A 19,421-nucleotide genomic window follows, 5' to 3' on the forward strand; every position below is an offset into this window, starting at 1 on the left:
TAGTCGTTAGATAAAGCGCGTAAAACACAAAGAATGGTGAAAACATGTCATTCTTAAACACTAGTGAGGGTATCAAGAGAATTGAGATATTCATTAAATGTTTTGTTCATTTGTTGTCCGAAGGCTATTGCTTTTAAAATAAGCATAATATTTTAATTTTACTTAAAGTTTTTACTACCTAACTTTAAAATAAAACCGCTTTTCAGTGAAAAAAAGCAATACCGAACATGGCCTATGCTTTTTGCTTGATATGATTTCCCTTTCACAATATATGAAAAAGTAAAATGAATCCCATAAAAATAAGAATTTCTTGAGAAACTATTTTTAGGTCCTTGTATAGATCTAAATGCTGTAACTTCAGCAAAATAATAGACATTGCAAGTTTAGGCTAATCATATCCGGTTGATTTCCCCTTCTTGGTAGCCCAAGACACTCGAAACAGAGATCCGCAACCTCCTCGGTTCTGAAAATAGTTGAAGCCGTCCTAACCAATGTCACACAGAAATAAGTAAATTTTCTGTCAACTTGTGTTCATTGTGATTCAAAGGGGGAACTGTTTTCATATTTATGTCTTGCACGTATCATCCATAAATGGGAATCTCAACCACCCATAGGAGAAAATCCGTCCTTTCAGTAACGTTGTATACAATTGTATGTTTATTATCAAAGTGCTTCTCCGATTACTTAAGAGATCTCTTTTCAATTGAGAAACAAAACAAGACCGTTACGTTCCATTTTTAGTAAAATAGTGAATGATAGTCCATTAGTTATCTATTAAAAAAGGGGTTGAGGGATTTGTATATGTTGTTCAGGTTGATCAAAAGGCGCAGCAAGCTTGAACTGAATGCGAAAAGTATGGAAAAACATCTCGTAATGTATTTAACCAGAAACTAAATTTCTATATCTCTCAATACATAACTGGACAACTGGACATGTAATTATATACAGCTAGACACCCAATAAGCCCTCCATTTTTATTATTATAAAAGTTGACAGTTTTTATTGAAAAGAACAACACAATACAACAAGGTGGCAACAACCCACTACAACATTCTTCTAACAATAAGTCTAAAATGAGGTCAGCAGTTTCCTCAAACCAGGTTCAACAACTACTAAAAATAAAGAGCATAGTAAGCTAGGCGATGAACACACATAGGTAGAAGAAGCTCCAGTAATCTTATGTAGTAATGTCTTCGAATCCTCCACAAATATGTCTCACAAAAGCTCTCCATTGAATTTTTTTGTCATATTGCCAGTTAACATAGTATACAACATGTTTCTACTTTATCACGTGACTGAACACATAGTTATAAAAAACTGATGACACCGAAGAAGCTCTCTCGATTGAATAGAATCTCAAAAACACTTTATTTATTAATCTCCTCATCATAAACAATTACATCAGAAACATCTAGAGAAAAAAGAAAGAAAAAACAATACATGTGAAATTATTTTCCAAACCATAAGCCTCTCAATCAAAATCAAACGGAGTTCTCCAGAAAATATGCATGTGTTGGTTGCCATGCATACATTGTCTTGATTATATGGTTGGAGTCGGAAGAATTAATCATGGTCGCTAATCTGTAGCCTTCGATATTAATCACATACTAATGGAGGCACATTTATTGGTTCCTCTAATTTTTCATTCCATGTGCCGCTTAATTTAAAGAGAAACCAACTAAGAAGGACATTTCAACTCAGTCCCTCAGTAACTCACCAGCTTTATGATTAAACCACATATATTCCGCATTAGGAAGCACAGACAACCAACCTTGGTTGAAATATAATTAACACCAAATTTATTGATCCAACCCTACCCCCTCAGCACCTGGCTGTTTGGTCTGAAAATTATGTAACAACTCGCCTAAACCCTAAAGCCTAAAACATGAGAAGTTTGTGTGTGCCAGCAATACAAGTACGTATTGTTACTATTCCATGTATTATTATGAATGGCTTTAGTGACCAATTTTCTAATAGATATTGTTAAACTCATCAAAGTGTAATGTGTACTAGAAGTTTTTGGTGCTGAACAAAAATGGGATTCTTGGTAATGCCCAGTCAAACCCCTTTCTTCTCTGACTTTATTTTTTGGGTTAGAACTTACAAGATCGACCTTGAATTCAATTGTAAATAAAACCCTAAATTTAGCATGTAAGAAGATTCAATCTTTATATAAAAAGAGAGAAAATGCATAACCCACACTTGCATTTGTGCTTGTGAAGAATCTCATGTCGCGTGAAACGATTTATCTTTGTCCACAAAGTAAATCTCTTATGTTTATTATCAACCCGATATAAGTTGATGCACAGACGGCGCCAAATGTTGAAGTGCAAAAATTCGGATTGATCTGAACAACATAAATCCGATCTAAATCACAGACACACAAGAATACATCGATATATCATGATTCACCTCAAGTTGGGACTATGTTCACATTGGTGTAGATCTGGTTTTCACTATATAAATTGGGGCTTGTTGCTAGAGAGGCTAAGTTTGTCATCCTCCTAAAGTGAGGGTGAATGATCCTTTTTATATAAAAAGGATTTCTCACATCTCTCACATAAATCATGGGCTAAATAATGAGGGCCCAATACCCAAGCCTAATATATGATACAACAAAAAGTCTTATATAAATCTTATACTCATACCTGCGACACGTATAATTAGAAATATTTAGTAAACGTGATACAACAACAACAACAAAGCCTTTTCCCACTAAGTGGGGTCGGCTATATGAATCCTAGAACGCCATTACGCTCGGTTTTGTGTCATGTCCTCCGTTAGATCCAAGTACTCTAAGTCTTTTCTTAGGGCCTCTTCCAAAGTTTTCCTAGGTCTTCCTCTACCCCTTCGGCCCTGAACCTCTGTCCCGTAGTCACATCTTCGAACCGGAGCGTCAGTAGGCCTTCTTTGCACATGTCCAAACCACCGTAACCGATTTTCTCTCATCTTTCCTTCAATTTCGGCTACTCCTACTTTACCTCGGATATCCTCATTCCCAATCTTTACATCCCACGAAGCATCCTCATCTCCACTACACCCATTTTGTGTACGTGTTGATGCTTCACCGCCCAACATGATGTGCCATACAACATCGCTGGCCTTATTGCCGTTCTATAAAATTTTCCCTTGAGCTTCAGTGGCCTACGACGGTCACACAACACGCCGGATGCACTCTTACACTTCATCCATCCAGCTTGTATTCTATGGTTAAGATCTCCATCTAATTCTCTGTTCTCTTGCAAGATAGATCCTAGGTAGCGAAAACAGTCGCTTTTTGTGATCTTCGCTAGATTGCTCCGGTCATTAATGTGGATAAGTATATAAATGGATAGAGATAGGAAAGCAAACACAAGATGTACGTGGTTCACCCAGATTGGCTACGTCCACGGAATAGAGGAGTTCGCATTAATTGTGAAGGGTTTACACAAGTACATAGGTTCAAGCTCTCCTTTAGTGAGTACAAGTGAATGATTTAGTACAAATGACATTAGGAAATATTGTGGGAGAATGATCTCGTAATCACGAAACTTCTAAGTACTGGAGTGTGGTATCGTCTTGACTTGCCTTATCTGTCTCATAGGTAGATGTGGCATCTTCTCTGGAAGTACTCTTCCTCCATCCAGGGGTGGTATCTTTAACTAATGGAGATGCACAAGGTAATGTATCAATTTCACTTGAAGCGTACTTGTAGTTTCAGGCTTGGTCAAGCGCGATACAAACCATGTAGTAGGAGTCCCCCAAGTCGCCGAGCTAGGGGATCTGCTGAAAGAGGTGACAGACAAGGTAAGCAATCAGAGCTCCAAGCAATCAGTCCCAGATCAGAACTTTGATTTCGAGTTCCGGCTGATTGTTCACATTTTCCCTATCTTGCAGGTAGCATGAAGGATAAAGAGAAGAAAAATAAGAAGAGATGATATGAGATACTTTTGCTTTTGAAGAAGTAACTTTCCACAGGCTTATTCTTGAACTGGGCTGGAGGGTTTTCTGATTTCTTCCAGAGTATAAGGCCGACTGAAGAATTTGAGGGTCAAAACAAGTCCATCAAATCTAGAGTACGTTCGACCCTGCTGATATGGGATACTTTTGCTTTTGACAGAGTAGGGGATGTATCGGCACGTGTGCTGTTACGCTTGTCTCCACATGCTTCCTTGTATCCTTTTCACTTGCCCTATCTGTTCCTCAGGCAGATGCGGTATCTTCCCTGGAAGCATAAGATGTTGAAGATGAGTACTCGAGAGCAATGCCAGGTAAGTAATCAGGTAAGGGGTTCCAGGCAGTCAGTTCCTAACTGGAAGCTTGATTCCAAGTGTTGACTGATTGCTCTCTTTCTCCTTGTCTTGCAGGTAAGAACAAGGTCAAAGGAAAAGACAGGGAAAAAGCATGATATGGGATACTCTTGCTTTTAACCCTGATGATATGGGATATTCTTGCTCTAGTATAGCTTGTTTGCAGAGGTATTATCGAGGGGAAAGAAAGCTGAATATTTCGAAAGGCTTCGTTGGGAGTGCCCTCTCAGGTATGAGGAAGGGTTGAGCATTTTTGCAGGTCTGCCTGTCCGTTAAGGATGAAGGTCGACATATATAGGAGTCTCCCTAACAACAAGTAGTAATGCTATTCCTTTACCCTGCTTGGTCATAACACGGTAGTGGGAACTGCCAGCTTCACATGTTTTAACTCTGTCAGAGCACTTTGAAAAAGTGGTCTGTGGTATCTGGAAAGCTGATGTTGCGTGTGACGATTACAGACAAGCTTTATCCAAGGAGATCGGGCTCTTGAAGTTGGGAAAATGGTGCCTCTTCGGTTTTCGAACAAGCAATCCTGTCGGGGATCTGGCTCTCGAGATTCGGAGAACGATGCCTCTTCAATTTTTGAGAAAGCAATCCTGCTGGGGGTTTGGCTCTCGAGATTCGGAGAGCGGTGTCTCTCGATTTTTGAGAAAGTAATCATATTGGGAGTCTGGCTCTCGAGATTCGGAGGGCGGTGTCTCTTCGGTTTTGGAGCAAGCAATCTTGTTGGGAGTGTTTTCTCGAATGTGAGTTAAGGTTGGGCACGTTTGCTAGTCCACCTTGGCACGAAGCACAGAGGTTGACACACAGGGACTTTCCAATTATCCAGCAGTGGTACTGTTCCTTTACCCTTGTGGGTAATAATATGGTAGCTAGACCTTCAAAATTTATGTGTCTAAACTTTGTTAGTGCTGTTTCTTTGCTATTCTTTTACCCTTCTTGGTCAGAGCGATGTAGTGGGAGCTGCAAGCTTCACGTGTCTCAACTTTGTCAGAGAACTTTGGCAAAGTTATCTGTGGTACCTATGAGCTAATGTTGCGTGTGGGAAGTGGGTGATTGAACAGTAAGATTCATGTGCTTTCTACTTCACCAGAAATCTTCGACAGAATACCCATAATTTCTGCAAAGCTGAGTGTGCGTGTGACAGGTGCTGACAAGGCTGGAAAAGTAGGTGCCTCTTCGATTTCTGAGATCGGCCTTCGTGGTCTTTGAGCAGCCCAGCTTTTGAGAAAGCAAACGCCACTTCGATTTCTGAGATCGACCCTCGTGGTCTCTGAGCAGCCCAGCTTTTGAGAAAGCAAATGCCTCTTCGATTTCTGAGCAGGCGCCTCTTCGATTTCTGAAGCTCCGTCGAGTGCAGATTTTTATAGAGGCTGGCATTAAGTTCCAAAACACACTTGAATCTCCACCAGTAGAAGCTCCATTCTTGCACTTCTAAGATCTTGATTTGTCCGACCTCTTCTCTCTTCAACATCTTTGAAAATGTCTGGCCCCTCCGACCGTCGTTTTGACTTGAACCTTGTTGAAAAGGCAGCCACGCCTTCTCTAGACAACATATGGCGCCCATCCTTCGTCTCCCATACTGGTCCTCTTACCGTTGGGGATTCCGTGATGAAGAATGATATGACCGCTGCGGTGGTGGCCAGGAACCTTCTCACTCCTAAAGATAACAGACTACTTTCCAAACGATCTGATGAGTTGGCTGTTAAGGATTTTCTGGCTCTCAGTGTTCAGTGTGCAGGTTCTGTGTCTAATATGGCCCAACGCTTATTTGCTCGAACCCGCCAAGTTGAATCATTGGCGGCTGAAGTGATGAGTCTCAAACAGGAGATTAGAGGGTTCAAGCATGAGAATAAACAGTTGCACCGGCTCGCACATGACTATGCTATAAACATGAAGAGGAAGCTTGACCAGATGAAGGAATCTGATGGTCAGGTTTTACTTGATCATCAGAGATTTGTGGGTTTGTTCCAAAGGCATTTATTGCCTTCGTCTTCTGGGGCTGTACTGCATAATGAAGCTCCAAATGATCAACCTCTGATGCCTCCTCCTTCTAGGGTTCTGTCTAGTATTGAGGCTCCGAATGATCCCCCTCCGGTGCCTTCTCTTTCTGGGGCTCTACTGACTGCGGAGACTTCTTCGAAGCAACCTTTGTGAAGGCTCCCTCTTGTTTGTTTATTTTGACTCATGTATATGTACATATTTGTAACTTATCGGGGATATCAATAAATAAGATTTCCTTCATTTCAACGTATTGTGTTAAATACACCAAAACCTTCTTCGCTAAGTTCTTTGAATTTTCTTTTGTTGAAGCTTTGTGAGTGGAGCATGTAGGTTGAGGTAGTGTTCCCTTAATTTCCCGAGTGAGGAAAACTTCTCGGTTGGAGACTTGGAAAATCCAAGTCACTGAGTGGGATCGGCTATATGAATCTTAGAACGCTATTGTGCTCGATCCTGTGTCATGTCCTCCGTTAGATCCAAGTACTCTAAATCTTTTCTTAGAGTCTCTTCCAAAGTTTTCCTAGGTCTTCCTCTACCCCTTCGGCCCTGAACCTCTGTCCTATGGTCGCATCTTCTAATCGGAGCGTCAGTAGGTCTTCTTTGCACATGTCCAAACCACCGTAACCGATTTTCTCTCATCTTTCCTTCAATTTCGGCTACTCCTACTTTACCCCGGATATCCTCATTCCTAATCTTATCCTTTCTCGTACGCCCACACATCCAACGAAGCATCCTCATCTCCGCTACACCCATTTTGTGTACGTGTTGATGCTTCACCGCCCAACATTCTATGCCATACAGCATCGCCGGCCTTATTGCCGTCCTATAAAATTTTCCCTTGAGCTTCAGTGGCATACGGCGGTCACACAACACGCCGGATGCACTCTTCCACTTCATCCATCCAGCTTGTATTCTATGGTTGAGATCTCCATCTAATTCTCCGTTCTTTTGCAAGATAGATCCTAGGTAACGAAAACGGTCGCTCTTTGGTATTTCTTGATCTCCGATCCTCACCCCTAACTCGTTTTGGCCTCCATTTGCACTGAACTTGCACTCCATATATTCTGTCTTTGATCGGCTTAGGCGAAGACCTTTAGATTCCAACACTTCTCTCCAAAGGTTAAGCTTTGCATTTACCCCTTCCTGAGTTTCATCTATCAACACTATATCGTCTGCGAAAAGCATACACCAAGGAATATCATCTTGAATATGTCCTGTTGACTCATCCATTACCAACACAAAAAGGTAAGGACTTAAGGATGAGCCTTGATGTAATCCTACAATTATGGGAAAGCTTTCGGTTTGTCCTTCATGAGTTCTTACGGCAGTCTTTGCTCCTTCATACATATCCTTTATAGCTTGGATATATGCTACTCGTACTCCTTTCTTCTCTAAAATCCTCCAAAGAATGTCTCTTGGGACCCTATCATACGCTTTTTCCAAATCTATAAAGACCATGTGTAAATCCTTTTTCTCATCTCTATATCTTTCCATTAATCTTCGTAAAAGATAGATTGTCTCCATGGTTGAGCGCCCTGGCATGAACCTGAATTGGTTGTCCGAAATCTGTGTCTCTTGCCTCAATCTATGCTCAATGACTCTCTCCCAGAGCTTCATTATATGACTCATTAGCTTAATACCCCTATAGTCCATGCAATTTTATACGTCGCCCTTATTCTTGTAGATAGGCATCAAAGTGCTCGTTCGCCACTCATTTGGCATCTTCTTCGTTTTCAAAATCCTATTGAAAAGGTCAGTGAGCCATGTTATACCTGTCTCTCCCAAAACTTTCCACACTTCGATTGGTATATCATCTGAGCCTACTGCTTTTCTATGCTTCATCTTTTTCAAAGTTACAACCACTTCTTCCTTCCGGATTCGACGATAAAAAGAGTAGTTTCTACACTCTTCTGAGTTACTCAACTCCCCTAAAGAAGCACTCATTTCATGTCCTTCATTGAAAAGATTATGAAAATAACCTCTCCATCTGTCTTTAACCGCGTTCTCTGTAGCTAGTTTATAGATATCCAACTCTCCTTCTTTGGTATTTAGTCGCTTATACATATCGTCATAAGCCGCTAACTTAGCTTCTCTCATAGCTTTCTTTGCCTCTTGCTTCGCTTTTCTATACCTTTCACCATTTTCATTTGTCCTATCCTTGGCTTTACAACATTTCTTCTTAGCCTTCACCTTTGTTTGTACCTCCTCATTCCACCACCAAGATTCCTTTTGGTGTGGGGGCAAAGCCCTTGGACTCTCCTAATACCTCTTTTGCTACTTTTCGGATACAACTAGCCATGGAATCCCACATTTGACTAGCTTCCCCCTCTCTATCCCACACACACTGGGTGATTACTTTCTCTTTGAAAATGGCTTGTTTTTCATATTTTAGATTCCACCATCTAGTCCTTGGGCACTTCCAAGTCTTGTTCTTTTTTCTCACTCTTTTGGTATGTACATCCATCACCAACAAGCGATGTTGATTACATGTTCCACCATCTATTTGTGTTTTTGACGACCCACTCTTGTAGGTGATCACATGTTCTTCTCTCTTCTTAAAGAATGTGTTGGCTAAGAAGAGATCATATGCCATTGCAAAATCCAAGATAGCTTCCCCATCCTCGTTTCTCTCCCCAAAACCATGGCCACCATGAAAACCTCCATAGTTGCCTGTCTCTCTGCCCACGTGTCCATTTAAATCTCCTCCTATAAATAACTTCTCCGTCTGAGCAATTCCTTGCACCAAGTCTCCAAGGTCTTCCCAAAATTTCTCCTTCGAACTCGTATCCAACCCTACTTAAGGTGCGTACGCACTAATCACATTGATAAGTTCTTGTCCTATTACAATCTTGATTGCCATGATTCTATCTCCTACCCTCTTGACATCTACAACATCTTGTGTCAAGGTCTTGTCCACGATGATGCCAACACCGTTTCTTAATTTGATACATACATGGCAAAACGGCCTAAAATATCCAGTTTCATAAAGGATATTGCTTCGCTCATCATCCTCAATTGTTCGTGTCTTATTCATAAACCGACACCTGCCCATTTTCCTATTTCAGATAACTTCTATTATTTTTAATCCATTTCGCATAACATTTGAGGAGGACTTTCCTCATGATTCTTTACGAACGAGACACTTTCCTTACATAAAAGAATAATACAAACGCGAATAACCACAACAAATGGTCTACTAGTAAGGATGCAAATTGCGGCTTCCTAATAAACAAAAAAATATGGGAGGTAACGGATTTAATGTTTTGAGTTAGTGAATCTGCTTAACTGTGATCACGAGTAGGGTGAAATTCTCTATAACCTTTGGCCTGTAAATAGTGAATAACCATGACTTACCACGACCAATTTTTATAAAAAAAATAAAAAACAAACACGATGAGTAGTGGTGGCAATCTCAAAACCCTAAACTCTAAACCCTCGCACATTTACATGTGCATCAGAGATTTTTTTATCATTCTTGCATGCATGTAGAGTCCAAGAAGTAATAGCGGTAAAAATTTACCCATGCATTTGGCCATAATAAAATCCCATAACATTCAGTGGATTGTGGTTGCAAAATCTAATAGCATAAATATCTACTAGCAAGCCAAATTTACTGATGGGTGTGCTTTAAAATTCACATATAATTGCTGTGGTCTGTGTTTCGTTGTACAAGAAAAAAAAAAGGGAATAGCTTCTTGAATGGTTTTAAGGCAGAGGAAAATTGAATGTGGCCATAAATAAGATGTACTTAATTTTCTGATCGTGAATTCATGGCTTCTTGAATGGAGTTTGGTTTGCAGGCAAGCAATAGAATGAATGCTCATGGAGTTTGAATACAGGCTTTCTCCTCGATGGCTTCTGAGAGAATCCTCTGATCTCTTTTCCCAGATTTAGAGGCTAATTATCTGTACGTAGGTATGCCACTAAATGCTAGCTTTGGCATGCATTTCAATGAGGTGGAGGTTGAGAGAATTCAATTCAAGTTTCATGAATAAAGTATCAAAATTTATAACCTGCAACTGGTAGGATTTGTATATATCATTTATATACGATATGATTTGTTTACCAAGTAAACACTGTGCTTTGATTTATATCTTTATTATGATCGAACTTCTTTTTTCGAACAGTAGAATATCGGCCAAGCCACACCGTAAAATTGGGTTTTGCCCTATATATTAGTAAAAGTACAGACACTCGATTTTGTTTTACAAGCAAAATTGAAGCACAGATGATTTAAACTCGAGAACTCGGAACCGCTAATAATCAAAATCAAATTACAATATTAATTCTTAAACCTTAGGAGATATTATTTCCTTAGATAAGATAATAGCTATAGATAGTTGTCAATACAAGGTTGTTATGTCATCGATATGTTGTAGATAATTTTCCTTCATCTTCACACTCATCTCCACAACCAAAAAGAAAATCCAATGTCCCAAAAAAAAAATTTAAGAACAGATCTTCACCCTTTTGAAACGTAGGGTTGTATATATGCCTGGCCAATGACATGAGTTCTAATATTATAACAACGAAAGTTTGTCATTGTCTTCTTCATTCTTGTCCAGTTTTATCGACAAACTTTGTAAAAATAACAAGTGTTGGAGTGTCTATATTTGGATAAAGAATACATCGACTGTGTTATTCACTTATTTTTCTTGGGTAGCTAGTGCTGTTCACACATAATTTTTGACATCTCACACACCATTGTTATTTTTTGTCCATTGATCTTTTTTAATTCATTTGATCAAACGGCCGAGAATTAAGAAGGGTGTGAGAAAGATAAAAATCGGTGTGTGGATAGCACTACCTTTTTCTTAAGTAAGGGTGTCCATCTTTAAGAAAAATGACATCATATTTTCGAGGCATAATCCAACAGTCAAAATAGTTAAGTTTTTGAGTTTTTTTCAAGTATTTATCCATGTCCATATTCGTTACGATATATAATAAATTTACTTAAATCCGTTTAGGTCTCTATTTCGGCCGTGTCTAACCGTCTAGGCCCTAGCCCCTAGCCCCAACCGATTAATGCCTAGCGTCTTTTAGGACCTTGACCCATACCAATAAACAGCTCTCTCTCTCTTTCTCTCATTGATCGTTAGACCCAATGTGACGCCGGCAAAGTCTCAAGCTCTTATCATTTCCGAATTCCGCTGGAGAAGATGGGGGAAAAAAGGAAAAAAAGAAGAGAAAAAAAAAAAGAAGGGAAAGTGAGACGATACCACTGGTAAACTTTCCAGTGGATTTAAACTTTTTCTTTATATATTTATAATAAGTTTCAGTGATCATTCAAAATGGAGATGAAGGAAGAAACATATCTCGATTTAGTATTAATCCTGTTATCAACAAAGAACAGAAAGAAATGTTACTCAATCAAAGAGAAGAAAGGGGGTCGCCGTGATGATTGTGGTGGTGGCTGAAGTTAGTTTTTTTTTTCCAGTTTTATAATCAAATTTTTATTATTAAATTGATTGAAGATAGTTTTTCTAATGGCTGAAGGTACCAAAATAGTCCTACCACATCAGCAAGTTAACGGTATTTATGACGGAATTGACCGAATAGTGAATAGTGTACTTGAGACACAAATCAAGAGTACATGTTGTAAAGTGAAACAAGGGTAAAGTGATGATATTTTGTGAAGAATACAAATGTAGTAGCTAAAAATAAATCTATAAATAATGATACCTGGCTAAAGGATTTGTTTGTACTTTCAACTCAGTTAATAACATTTACACTGCTCATTGTACATCGTGAGCCAGAAATCATTTTAAATACTTTTATTTAAAATTAAATATAAATAATATCTGATGAAAATAGACCGCACGATATACGATGAACGGACACGATTTGAGAATCCCTAAGATCCTCACAAAGAGGAACTGAAGAAAATCCTCATTCTTACAATATATGCATATTGCATGAAATACTATTATTTTACAGTTGAAGACATCAATTTCCAATATAAATATACACGCATATTACATGGAATACTAGTCAAACATATATTTTTTTTGTTGGTGAAGAACTAGTCAAACATTTTTCCTTCTTGATATATTGGGGTCTTTTAAGGGTACAAAAACAGTGCACTGAAATTCCATAGAAAGATCCACAATCCGGGTCAACCCTAATCAGTTGAACTTGAAAGTTCAAATAAAACGTGCATCATGCCAAAAGAAAACAAAGTTGTATAATTTGTATTAATAAAGCGTTTAACATGCATGGAAATTATTTTCTGCATGCACGTTTTTCTCCAGCAGCCCAAACAATTTGGCAAAGAATTATACTTTCCTTTTCTTAAAAAGGGTAAAACCTATTTGTATAAAGGAAAAAATATATAAGTATAGTATACAAATACGTTGTGCAAGGAATCAAGGATTACGTGAAGAACCTCAGCCTCGGGAATTAGATATGGTTTCCTTATTTCCTACAAGTGCTCATGGTAGCTACTGTTAGAAAATATTAGGGTTTCTTACATTAAGGTCTCTCTCTCTCTCTCTCTCTCTCTCTCATAAATATATATATATATATATATTGTATTTTAGTTTGAAAAACAAGTTACTAGTTAGTCAAAAAGTAGCCTTCAAATGATAGCTGTCTCGACATTAATCTAGTTTATTTGTTTTCTTCTTTGTATTCACGGTTTCATAGTTTCGTTCGTTTGTCATGGGTACTTAGAGATATTCAATTCCCATCGTATTCTCAAAGATACAAATACATAGTTATCCATGAATGCCTTAAAAACTAGAGTAATGAAGACAAAACCTAGTTTTGGCCTTTGGTGGTTCTCATTTATAGTCCCTACTTAATAACAATTAACTAACTGCAGCTTGTTATTTACTACAACCAAATGGCCAGTTCTTTAAAACAAAAATCTTTTTGCTTATTGAATATATTGACCGCTATATATGCAGCTAAAAAAATTAATAATATTACGGACTACTACATATAAGTAAAGAGCATATAGTTTCTATGTGGTCCAGAAGATATATGGTCATACAGTAATTTATACGAATTACGAAAAAAAAATTACTTAATTTATATTGGATAATACTTGTGTTCTCCTTAGGGGCAATGAGCTCATTCTCCATGTGCAAATAACGTATATTCACCGTAGAAATTTCAGAATCGGAACCGTTCATTTCATTAATCTTTATTTTAGATCATTCCCACAAAAAATAATTCGAATCGGAATTCGCTTAGTCACCCAAGTTTATCAAATGAATTAACGGTGGAGGTATCAAGTACCATATTCATAATGAACCGTCCATTTATTTGATATATTTGGATGACTAAAACATACTGCAATTAATTTGAATGATTTGTTGTAGGGATGGTTTTTAAATGAAGCTTAATGAATTGAACACCTGATTCTGAAATTTCTATGTAAAGATATATTATTTACAAGTGTGGTAATGAGCTCATCCCAAAAAGGAGAACAAAAGTATTATCTTTCTAAACTTTCTCATCACATCTCTATTATATAGTTGGTGATTTCATTCTTTAAAAGAGTGGTCAATAGTGTATATTTTTACCAAATGAATAACTATTGGTTTTGTAGCCCGCGACCACTATAGTACGGTGATATTGTTGTTTTTACTCTTAAGTGGTAGGTTTCAAGATAAACTCATCTTGTTAGCGAGTTAAGTTAATTTATGCCTAGCTCAATTTGCAAGAGTTTCAATTTTAATCTTAGTATTGAAAAAGTTTCGATTTAGATCCCTCCTCTTCCTTTGATAATGAGAAACATATTATACAGTATCTTATTAAAAATTTAAGGAGTCTATAATAAGACTATATTTCTTTTCCAGATATTCATCCGAACACCGAACAAATAATGCAGAAGATGATGTGGACTCGTGAAGTAGGGGTTCACCAAACCACAACGTTCAAGTATAAACGGTATTGAAAAGGACATGTGAGTAATTTTTTTTTTCTGGTAATTTCTTTCTTTTCATGTTTGTACGCATGCATGACTAAGCAAAATTGAAGCTCATTATAATTTCAGTTCTGCACCTGAAGATATGTTAATTTTTAAGTAAGTTGGTGAATTAGTCTCTGAACTATGACGCGATCTCAACTTGGTCCTCAAACTAAATTATCGGATGTGTAGGTACTTAATTTTTTATTATATAATTAGTAGCATTAATCCTCAAGACTAACTCTATTAGAATTCCCATTAATATGCTGACATGAGGTGCATGTAGATCTTGTTGATGCACAAAACCGGAGGTCTTGGAACAACGTAAATCCGACCGTGAATATGCAAGTAATGTAAATGACACAAGATGTATCGTGGTTCACCCCAAGGTTTGGGCTACGTCCACACCAAGGTTCTAAAAAACGCTAGGCGCTAGTCGGGCGGCGGGCTAGCGCCTAGCGCCTAGGCGGCTAGGCGGCGCCTAGGCGGGCGCCTAGGCGGCCTAGGCGGATTTAGGTAAATTTCTTGTATATCTTGTAAATAAATGCATATTGACACCTAAAAAAAACTATACTTGTATGAATAATAAAATAATGATAAAATGCAAATTAGGTACACTATTTCCATAAGTATTGGATGAACTTGTAGTAAATCCATCATTTGCAAATTAGATACACCATTTCCATAAGTATACCACCATGAAACCAAAAAAGAAAAAAGCACGCAATTAATAAAAAATAAAAAATAAAAAAAACCTCCTAGGACCGCCTAGGACCGCCTAGGGCCGCCTAGGGCCGCCTAGGTCCGCCTAGCCCGCCTAACCCGCCTAGCCGCCCAGCCCGCCTAGACCGCCTAGGCGCCGCCTAGGCCCAACCCGATTTTTCCTCCCGATTTGCCCAAAAACGCCTCGGTTGCTAGGCGCCCAGCGCCTAGGCGGCCGCCTAGGCCGTTTTTTAGAACACTGGTCCACACTGATTGTATTGTATTTATCTGAGAAGTGAGGGAGAGAGAGAGCTCTGAGAGTGAGAGCGTTGAGAGGGTGAGGGGCCTTAGGAATTGGCCTCCCCCTAATTGTGAGGGTGAGGGGTCCTTTTATAGAATAATGACTCATCACTTATTACATATTTGCCCCTTCCTTTATTACATAATTACATTTAAGTCCTTCGAGTATTTATACGAGGTCTAAATACGAGGCCCTAAATATGGTATAAACAGATCTCACAATTACTAAGATTTGCTACAATTTAGAAAGGGGTGTGATGTTCATACACCTCTTTTTACTTCTTACGTATCTCTCTAATTTTTGTTGGATTGGATGAATTGAAGAATATCAAATGACAGAATTTAACAAGGTGTGTGAAAAGTAAAAAGATGCATGTGGATAACACATTTCTTTAGAAACTACCTCCACAGCTTATAATAAAAATCAAGAGAAACATAGGATCCTCAAATACATATTCAACAAAAAACTTTGAGTCTTATTTATTTAACATTTTCCACCCTTCAAGTTTGGTGTGATATTCAAAATGGACCACAAAGTTTCAATCTTCTCATATTACACCAATAAAATTTTAAAGTTGCATTTGAGCTATTTGAACGTTTGATCCTTTATTAAATTGAAGATTTGACAAGTTTAGGACCCGTTTACCAGCTAATGTGCAAGACAAACATGGAAATAAAAAACTCATGGTAAAACTTCTACTTCTACTAAATTGATGTTTTATATCTCAAAACAACAACCAATTGCAGAATTTGGTCCAAATAGTTCAAATGTGACACCAACCCATAAATGGGTCACACCTATTACATAATTTAAAGGTAGATTATGTGCAGACATAACCACATCTAATAGGAGAATGACACGTGGACCATAAGCTCACTATGACAATTTTACCTTTGATGTCATGGGTAGACCACATATTACCACATGAGTATATGACATTCGTCTATCCTGTAGGTAATAGCCCTTTTAGACACCAACCTATCAAGGGCACTCTGAGCCTTCCATGATATGTCTTGCCATCGGGTTATACCTGGCCCAATGATGGCAAGAAGCAAACTCTCAGAGTCTCCCCTTATACTTGTTCGGTGAACCAGGTTTTCTACCAACATGGACATTTGGAACTACTTGCTAAAATGATTGTGGAGACTAGCCTGCACCATCAAGGATTGCCTAGTATGATCTGCATCCTCCCCTCCTAGCTGCCTGCTAGGCTTTAGTCTCTATAAATAGCCAGGTCAAATAAAGGAAATGGTAATCGCAACTTACTACTCATACCTCTCTCAAGTTCTTATTTTTTCTCTAACTACTTTTCTGACTTGGGCATCAGAGGCCCTTTGGCTAACACCCTCCCCTTTCTTCAAGGTGTTCGTTAATTAGGCTAACGGTGTTTGTTCTCTTGTAGGTGGAATTTCGTTAAATCAACCATGTACAAAAAGTACAAACTGATACAAGTTCAAAATGTCAGGGTACAATATGAGAAAATTGAAACTTTATGACTCATTTTGAAACCCTCAAACTTGGAGAGTGCGCTCCAAAAGAATCATATTGTGCTCAAGTGAAAACTTGTATATAGGGGAGGGCATGCTGATATTTTTAAAGTGCCAATAATAATACCTATTAGTAATTTAGCAACTTTGTCATGCTACGTGTTAGTTTTTGAAGTAATGTATGAGAAAAGTAGACAAAAGCTCATCAAGAATCTGACATAGAAGGAAAGTGCCGGATCCCTTTCTCCTAATCCACCAAGTCCGGGGATCTGAGCCATTAAAATCTGATTCAACGGCTACAAATAGGGGTCTACTTTAAAAGTTATAATAACTTAGCCGTTGGACCAATTTTCAACGGCCCGGATCCCTGAACTTGGTGAATTAGGAGGAAAATATCCTGAGAGGATGTCTTTCCGACAGAGAAAGCCAGTTCTTAAGTTTTGATCACTAACCATTTTTCTCACAGTTCTTTTTTTTTCTTTTTTTGGTCAAACCATTTATTTTCTTACAAATTACAACACCATATACGAATTGGATTTCATAATATCATCAATGCTCAATAGGAATTTCATAAGAGAAACTTAATGTGTGTTTAAAATCATCATTTACCATTTGCTCTATACCACATAATACTCGACTTTTTTATAAAGAAAAAAATATAATATTGATTATTGAATATAAGTAAATAATTTTTAGTGACCAATTTCAACATAAATTTTTTGGAGAGAATAACACACTACCGACGATAATTAAAACCATATAAATCAGCCACCAATATGATAGTTGCTACTGAAATAGATAAGCTACAAATTAACATAACATGACATATCCATATGACTATATTGAGAGCACACTTGAGAACTCACACTCGCCTATAACATAAAGAGAACACAAAACTCGCCCTTAGCAAGAATATAAATTCGCCTAACGCCAAACAATGCACCGACAACTCAACCCAAGTTTCTGCACTCGTAGACTTGAATTTGAGAACTTGAAGTTTCATAATGAGCAAAATTAAACTTTCACAAATACGTTTTTTTTTTAATCTCCTTTCCAACTTTTTTTTCATTTTTTTCAAATAAAAAACAATAAAATGAACATTTTCATATTTATAAATACTGACCCTTTTTTTTTTATCCTTCTATACAAGCAATTTCCAGATTGAGTCATTTTTTTAAAAAACAGTGATGCAAATTGATTTAGATGGGACACCTTAATGCACCCCACCTATTCAATATTGCATCCAATTTGAGTCATTGACCATGCTAAACCCAATTTTAATATATGAACTGGAAATTACATAGTCTACTCCTCTCTGCATAATTGAAGAAATAACGAAAAAAAAAAAATCAGATAGTAATTACATATTTGTTGTTGTATTTTTGAACATACAATTAACATAAATATACTAAATTTATCTAAACAATGGGAAAGATGATTCGAACTTTGAATGTACATAAGAGATGAAACACACTGCTCTAAGCCTTTAACTAACTTATGGCTAAACTTATGTCTGAAACGTACATATTTGTTTGAGCAGTATATACGAGTGTGTGTATATATTATTAAATCGAAGATTCAAGGGGTTCCCTAATTTGTAGGGAGAACCTAACTTTAGAAAGTCTATTTAGATATGTCCACTGCTAAGCTTAGACTTAAAAAAGAAACCCAAATATATATCAGTTTCCTTTCGCTCTCGAAAATCAATGAAAGAAGGCCTAGAAACACACCTGGCACTGTAAATTTAGTAGTTTTATGAGATTTGATAACAACATAACTTCTGTGATAGGTATTGTTGGCCAACCACACCTGACATGTATTATGTATATATCACTAGCTAAGCTAATTGGGGAGCTTTCAATTAAGACGTGTGATGTAATGTAATTTATTTTGATCTTTGTTTTCCAGAAAGAAGAAGAGAATGTTATATAGATTTTTTATACGTTCTATGTTAAATTAATTTAAATTATAAGAAGGAAATTCAAATTTGGATGCAGAGAAGAAACGTACTGCTCTTACCAACGTAACTATACTAAAATAAAATGAGCTAATGCAGTGGACTTTTAATATATAAAAACATAGGAGAAAATTGTAGCAATGATCCCTTAACTTTAATCTAATTAGAACAATTATCCCTTAACTAAAATTTCATGACCATTGGTCACTTAACTCATCAAAACATGCATATATGGTCATTTTCGTCAACTTCGTCAAAATTCTGTCAAAATGAGTCATGTTGGAAGGACCATTGCTACAATTGGGTTCAAGTTGAGACCATTGCTCTAACAATGTTAAAGTTGAGGGACCATTTCTTCAATTAGGTTAAAGTTGAAGGATCATTGCTACAATTTTTCTCGTTTGGTTTTCCTTATTTGTCCTTTGATTCAACTTTACGTGCGTGTCGCATGACTTATTTTGACGGAAGTTCTAACAGAGTTGACAAAACTGACCATAGCCGCACGTTTTGATGAGTTAAGGGATCACTGGTCACAAAATTTTAGTTGACGAACCATCACTCCAATTAGGTTAGAGTTGAGGGACCATTGCTATAATTTCTTCAAAAACAGGATCAATGGTATTTAGTATTTACTGAGCTAACAAAACAAGAGAAGGAGATAAATGGCTTGTCATTTAATTTTCTGTATCTTGAAATGTTATTTCAGATTGTGAAAATTAAATGGCCCTTTGTGTTTTTAAGTGTTTAATTCCATTTTATGACATGTTAT

General features: G+C 37.5%; 1 protein-coding gene across 1 annotated transcript in view; it reads left to right on the forward strand.

The window, feature by feature from the left end:
- LOC126600410 (uncharacterized) overlaps positions 1-6,446 on the forward strand; it is a 51,025-nt gene extending 44,579 nt beyond the window's left edge. Inside the window, exon 2 of the mRNA XM_050266987.1 lies at positions 5,046-6,446. Within this exon, the coding sequence (XP_050122944.1) occupies positions 5,772-6,446 (675 nt within the window). The 5' untranslated portion in view covers positions 5,046-5,771. The remainder of the gene's footprint in view (positions 1-5,045) is intronic.
- Positions 6,447-19,421: the final 12,975 nt, after the last annotated feature.

This window comes from Malus sylvestris, chromosome 14 (assembly GCF_916048215.2).
Source record: "Malus sylvestris chromosome 14, drMalSylv7.2, whole genome shotgun sequence".
Classification (NCBI taxonomy): Eukaryota; Viridiplantae; Streptophyta; class Magnoliopsida; order Rosales; family Rosaceae; genus Malus; species Malus sylvestris.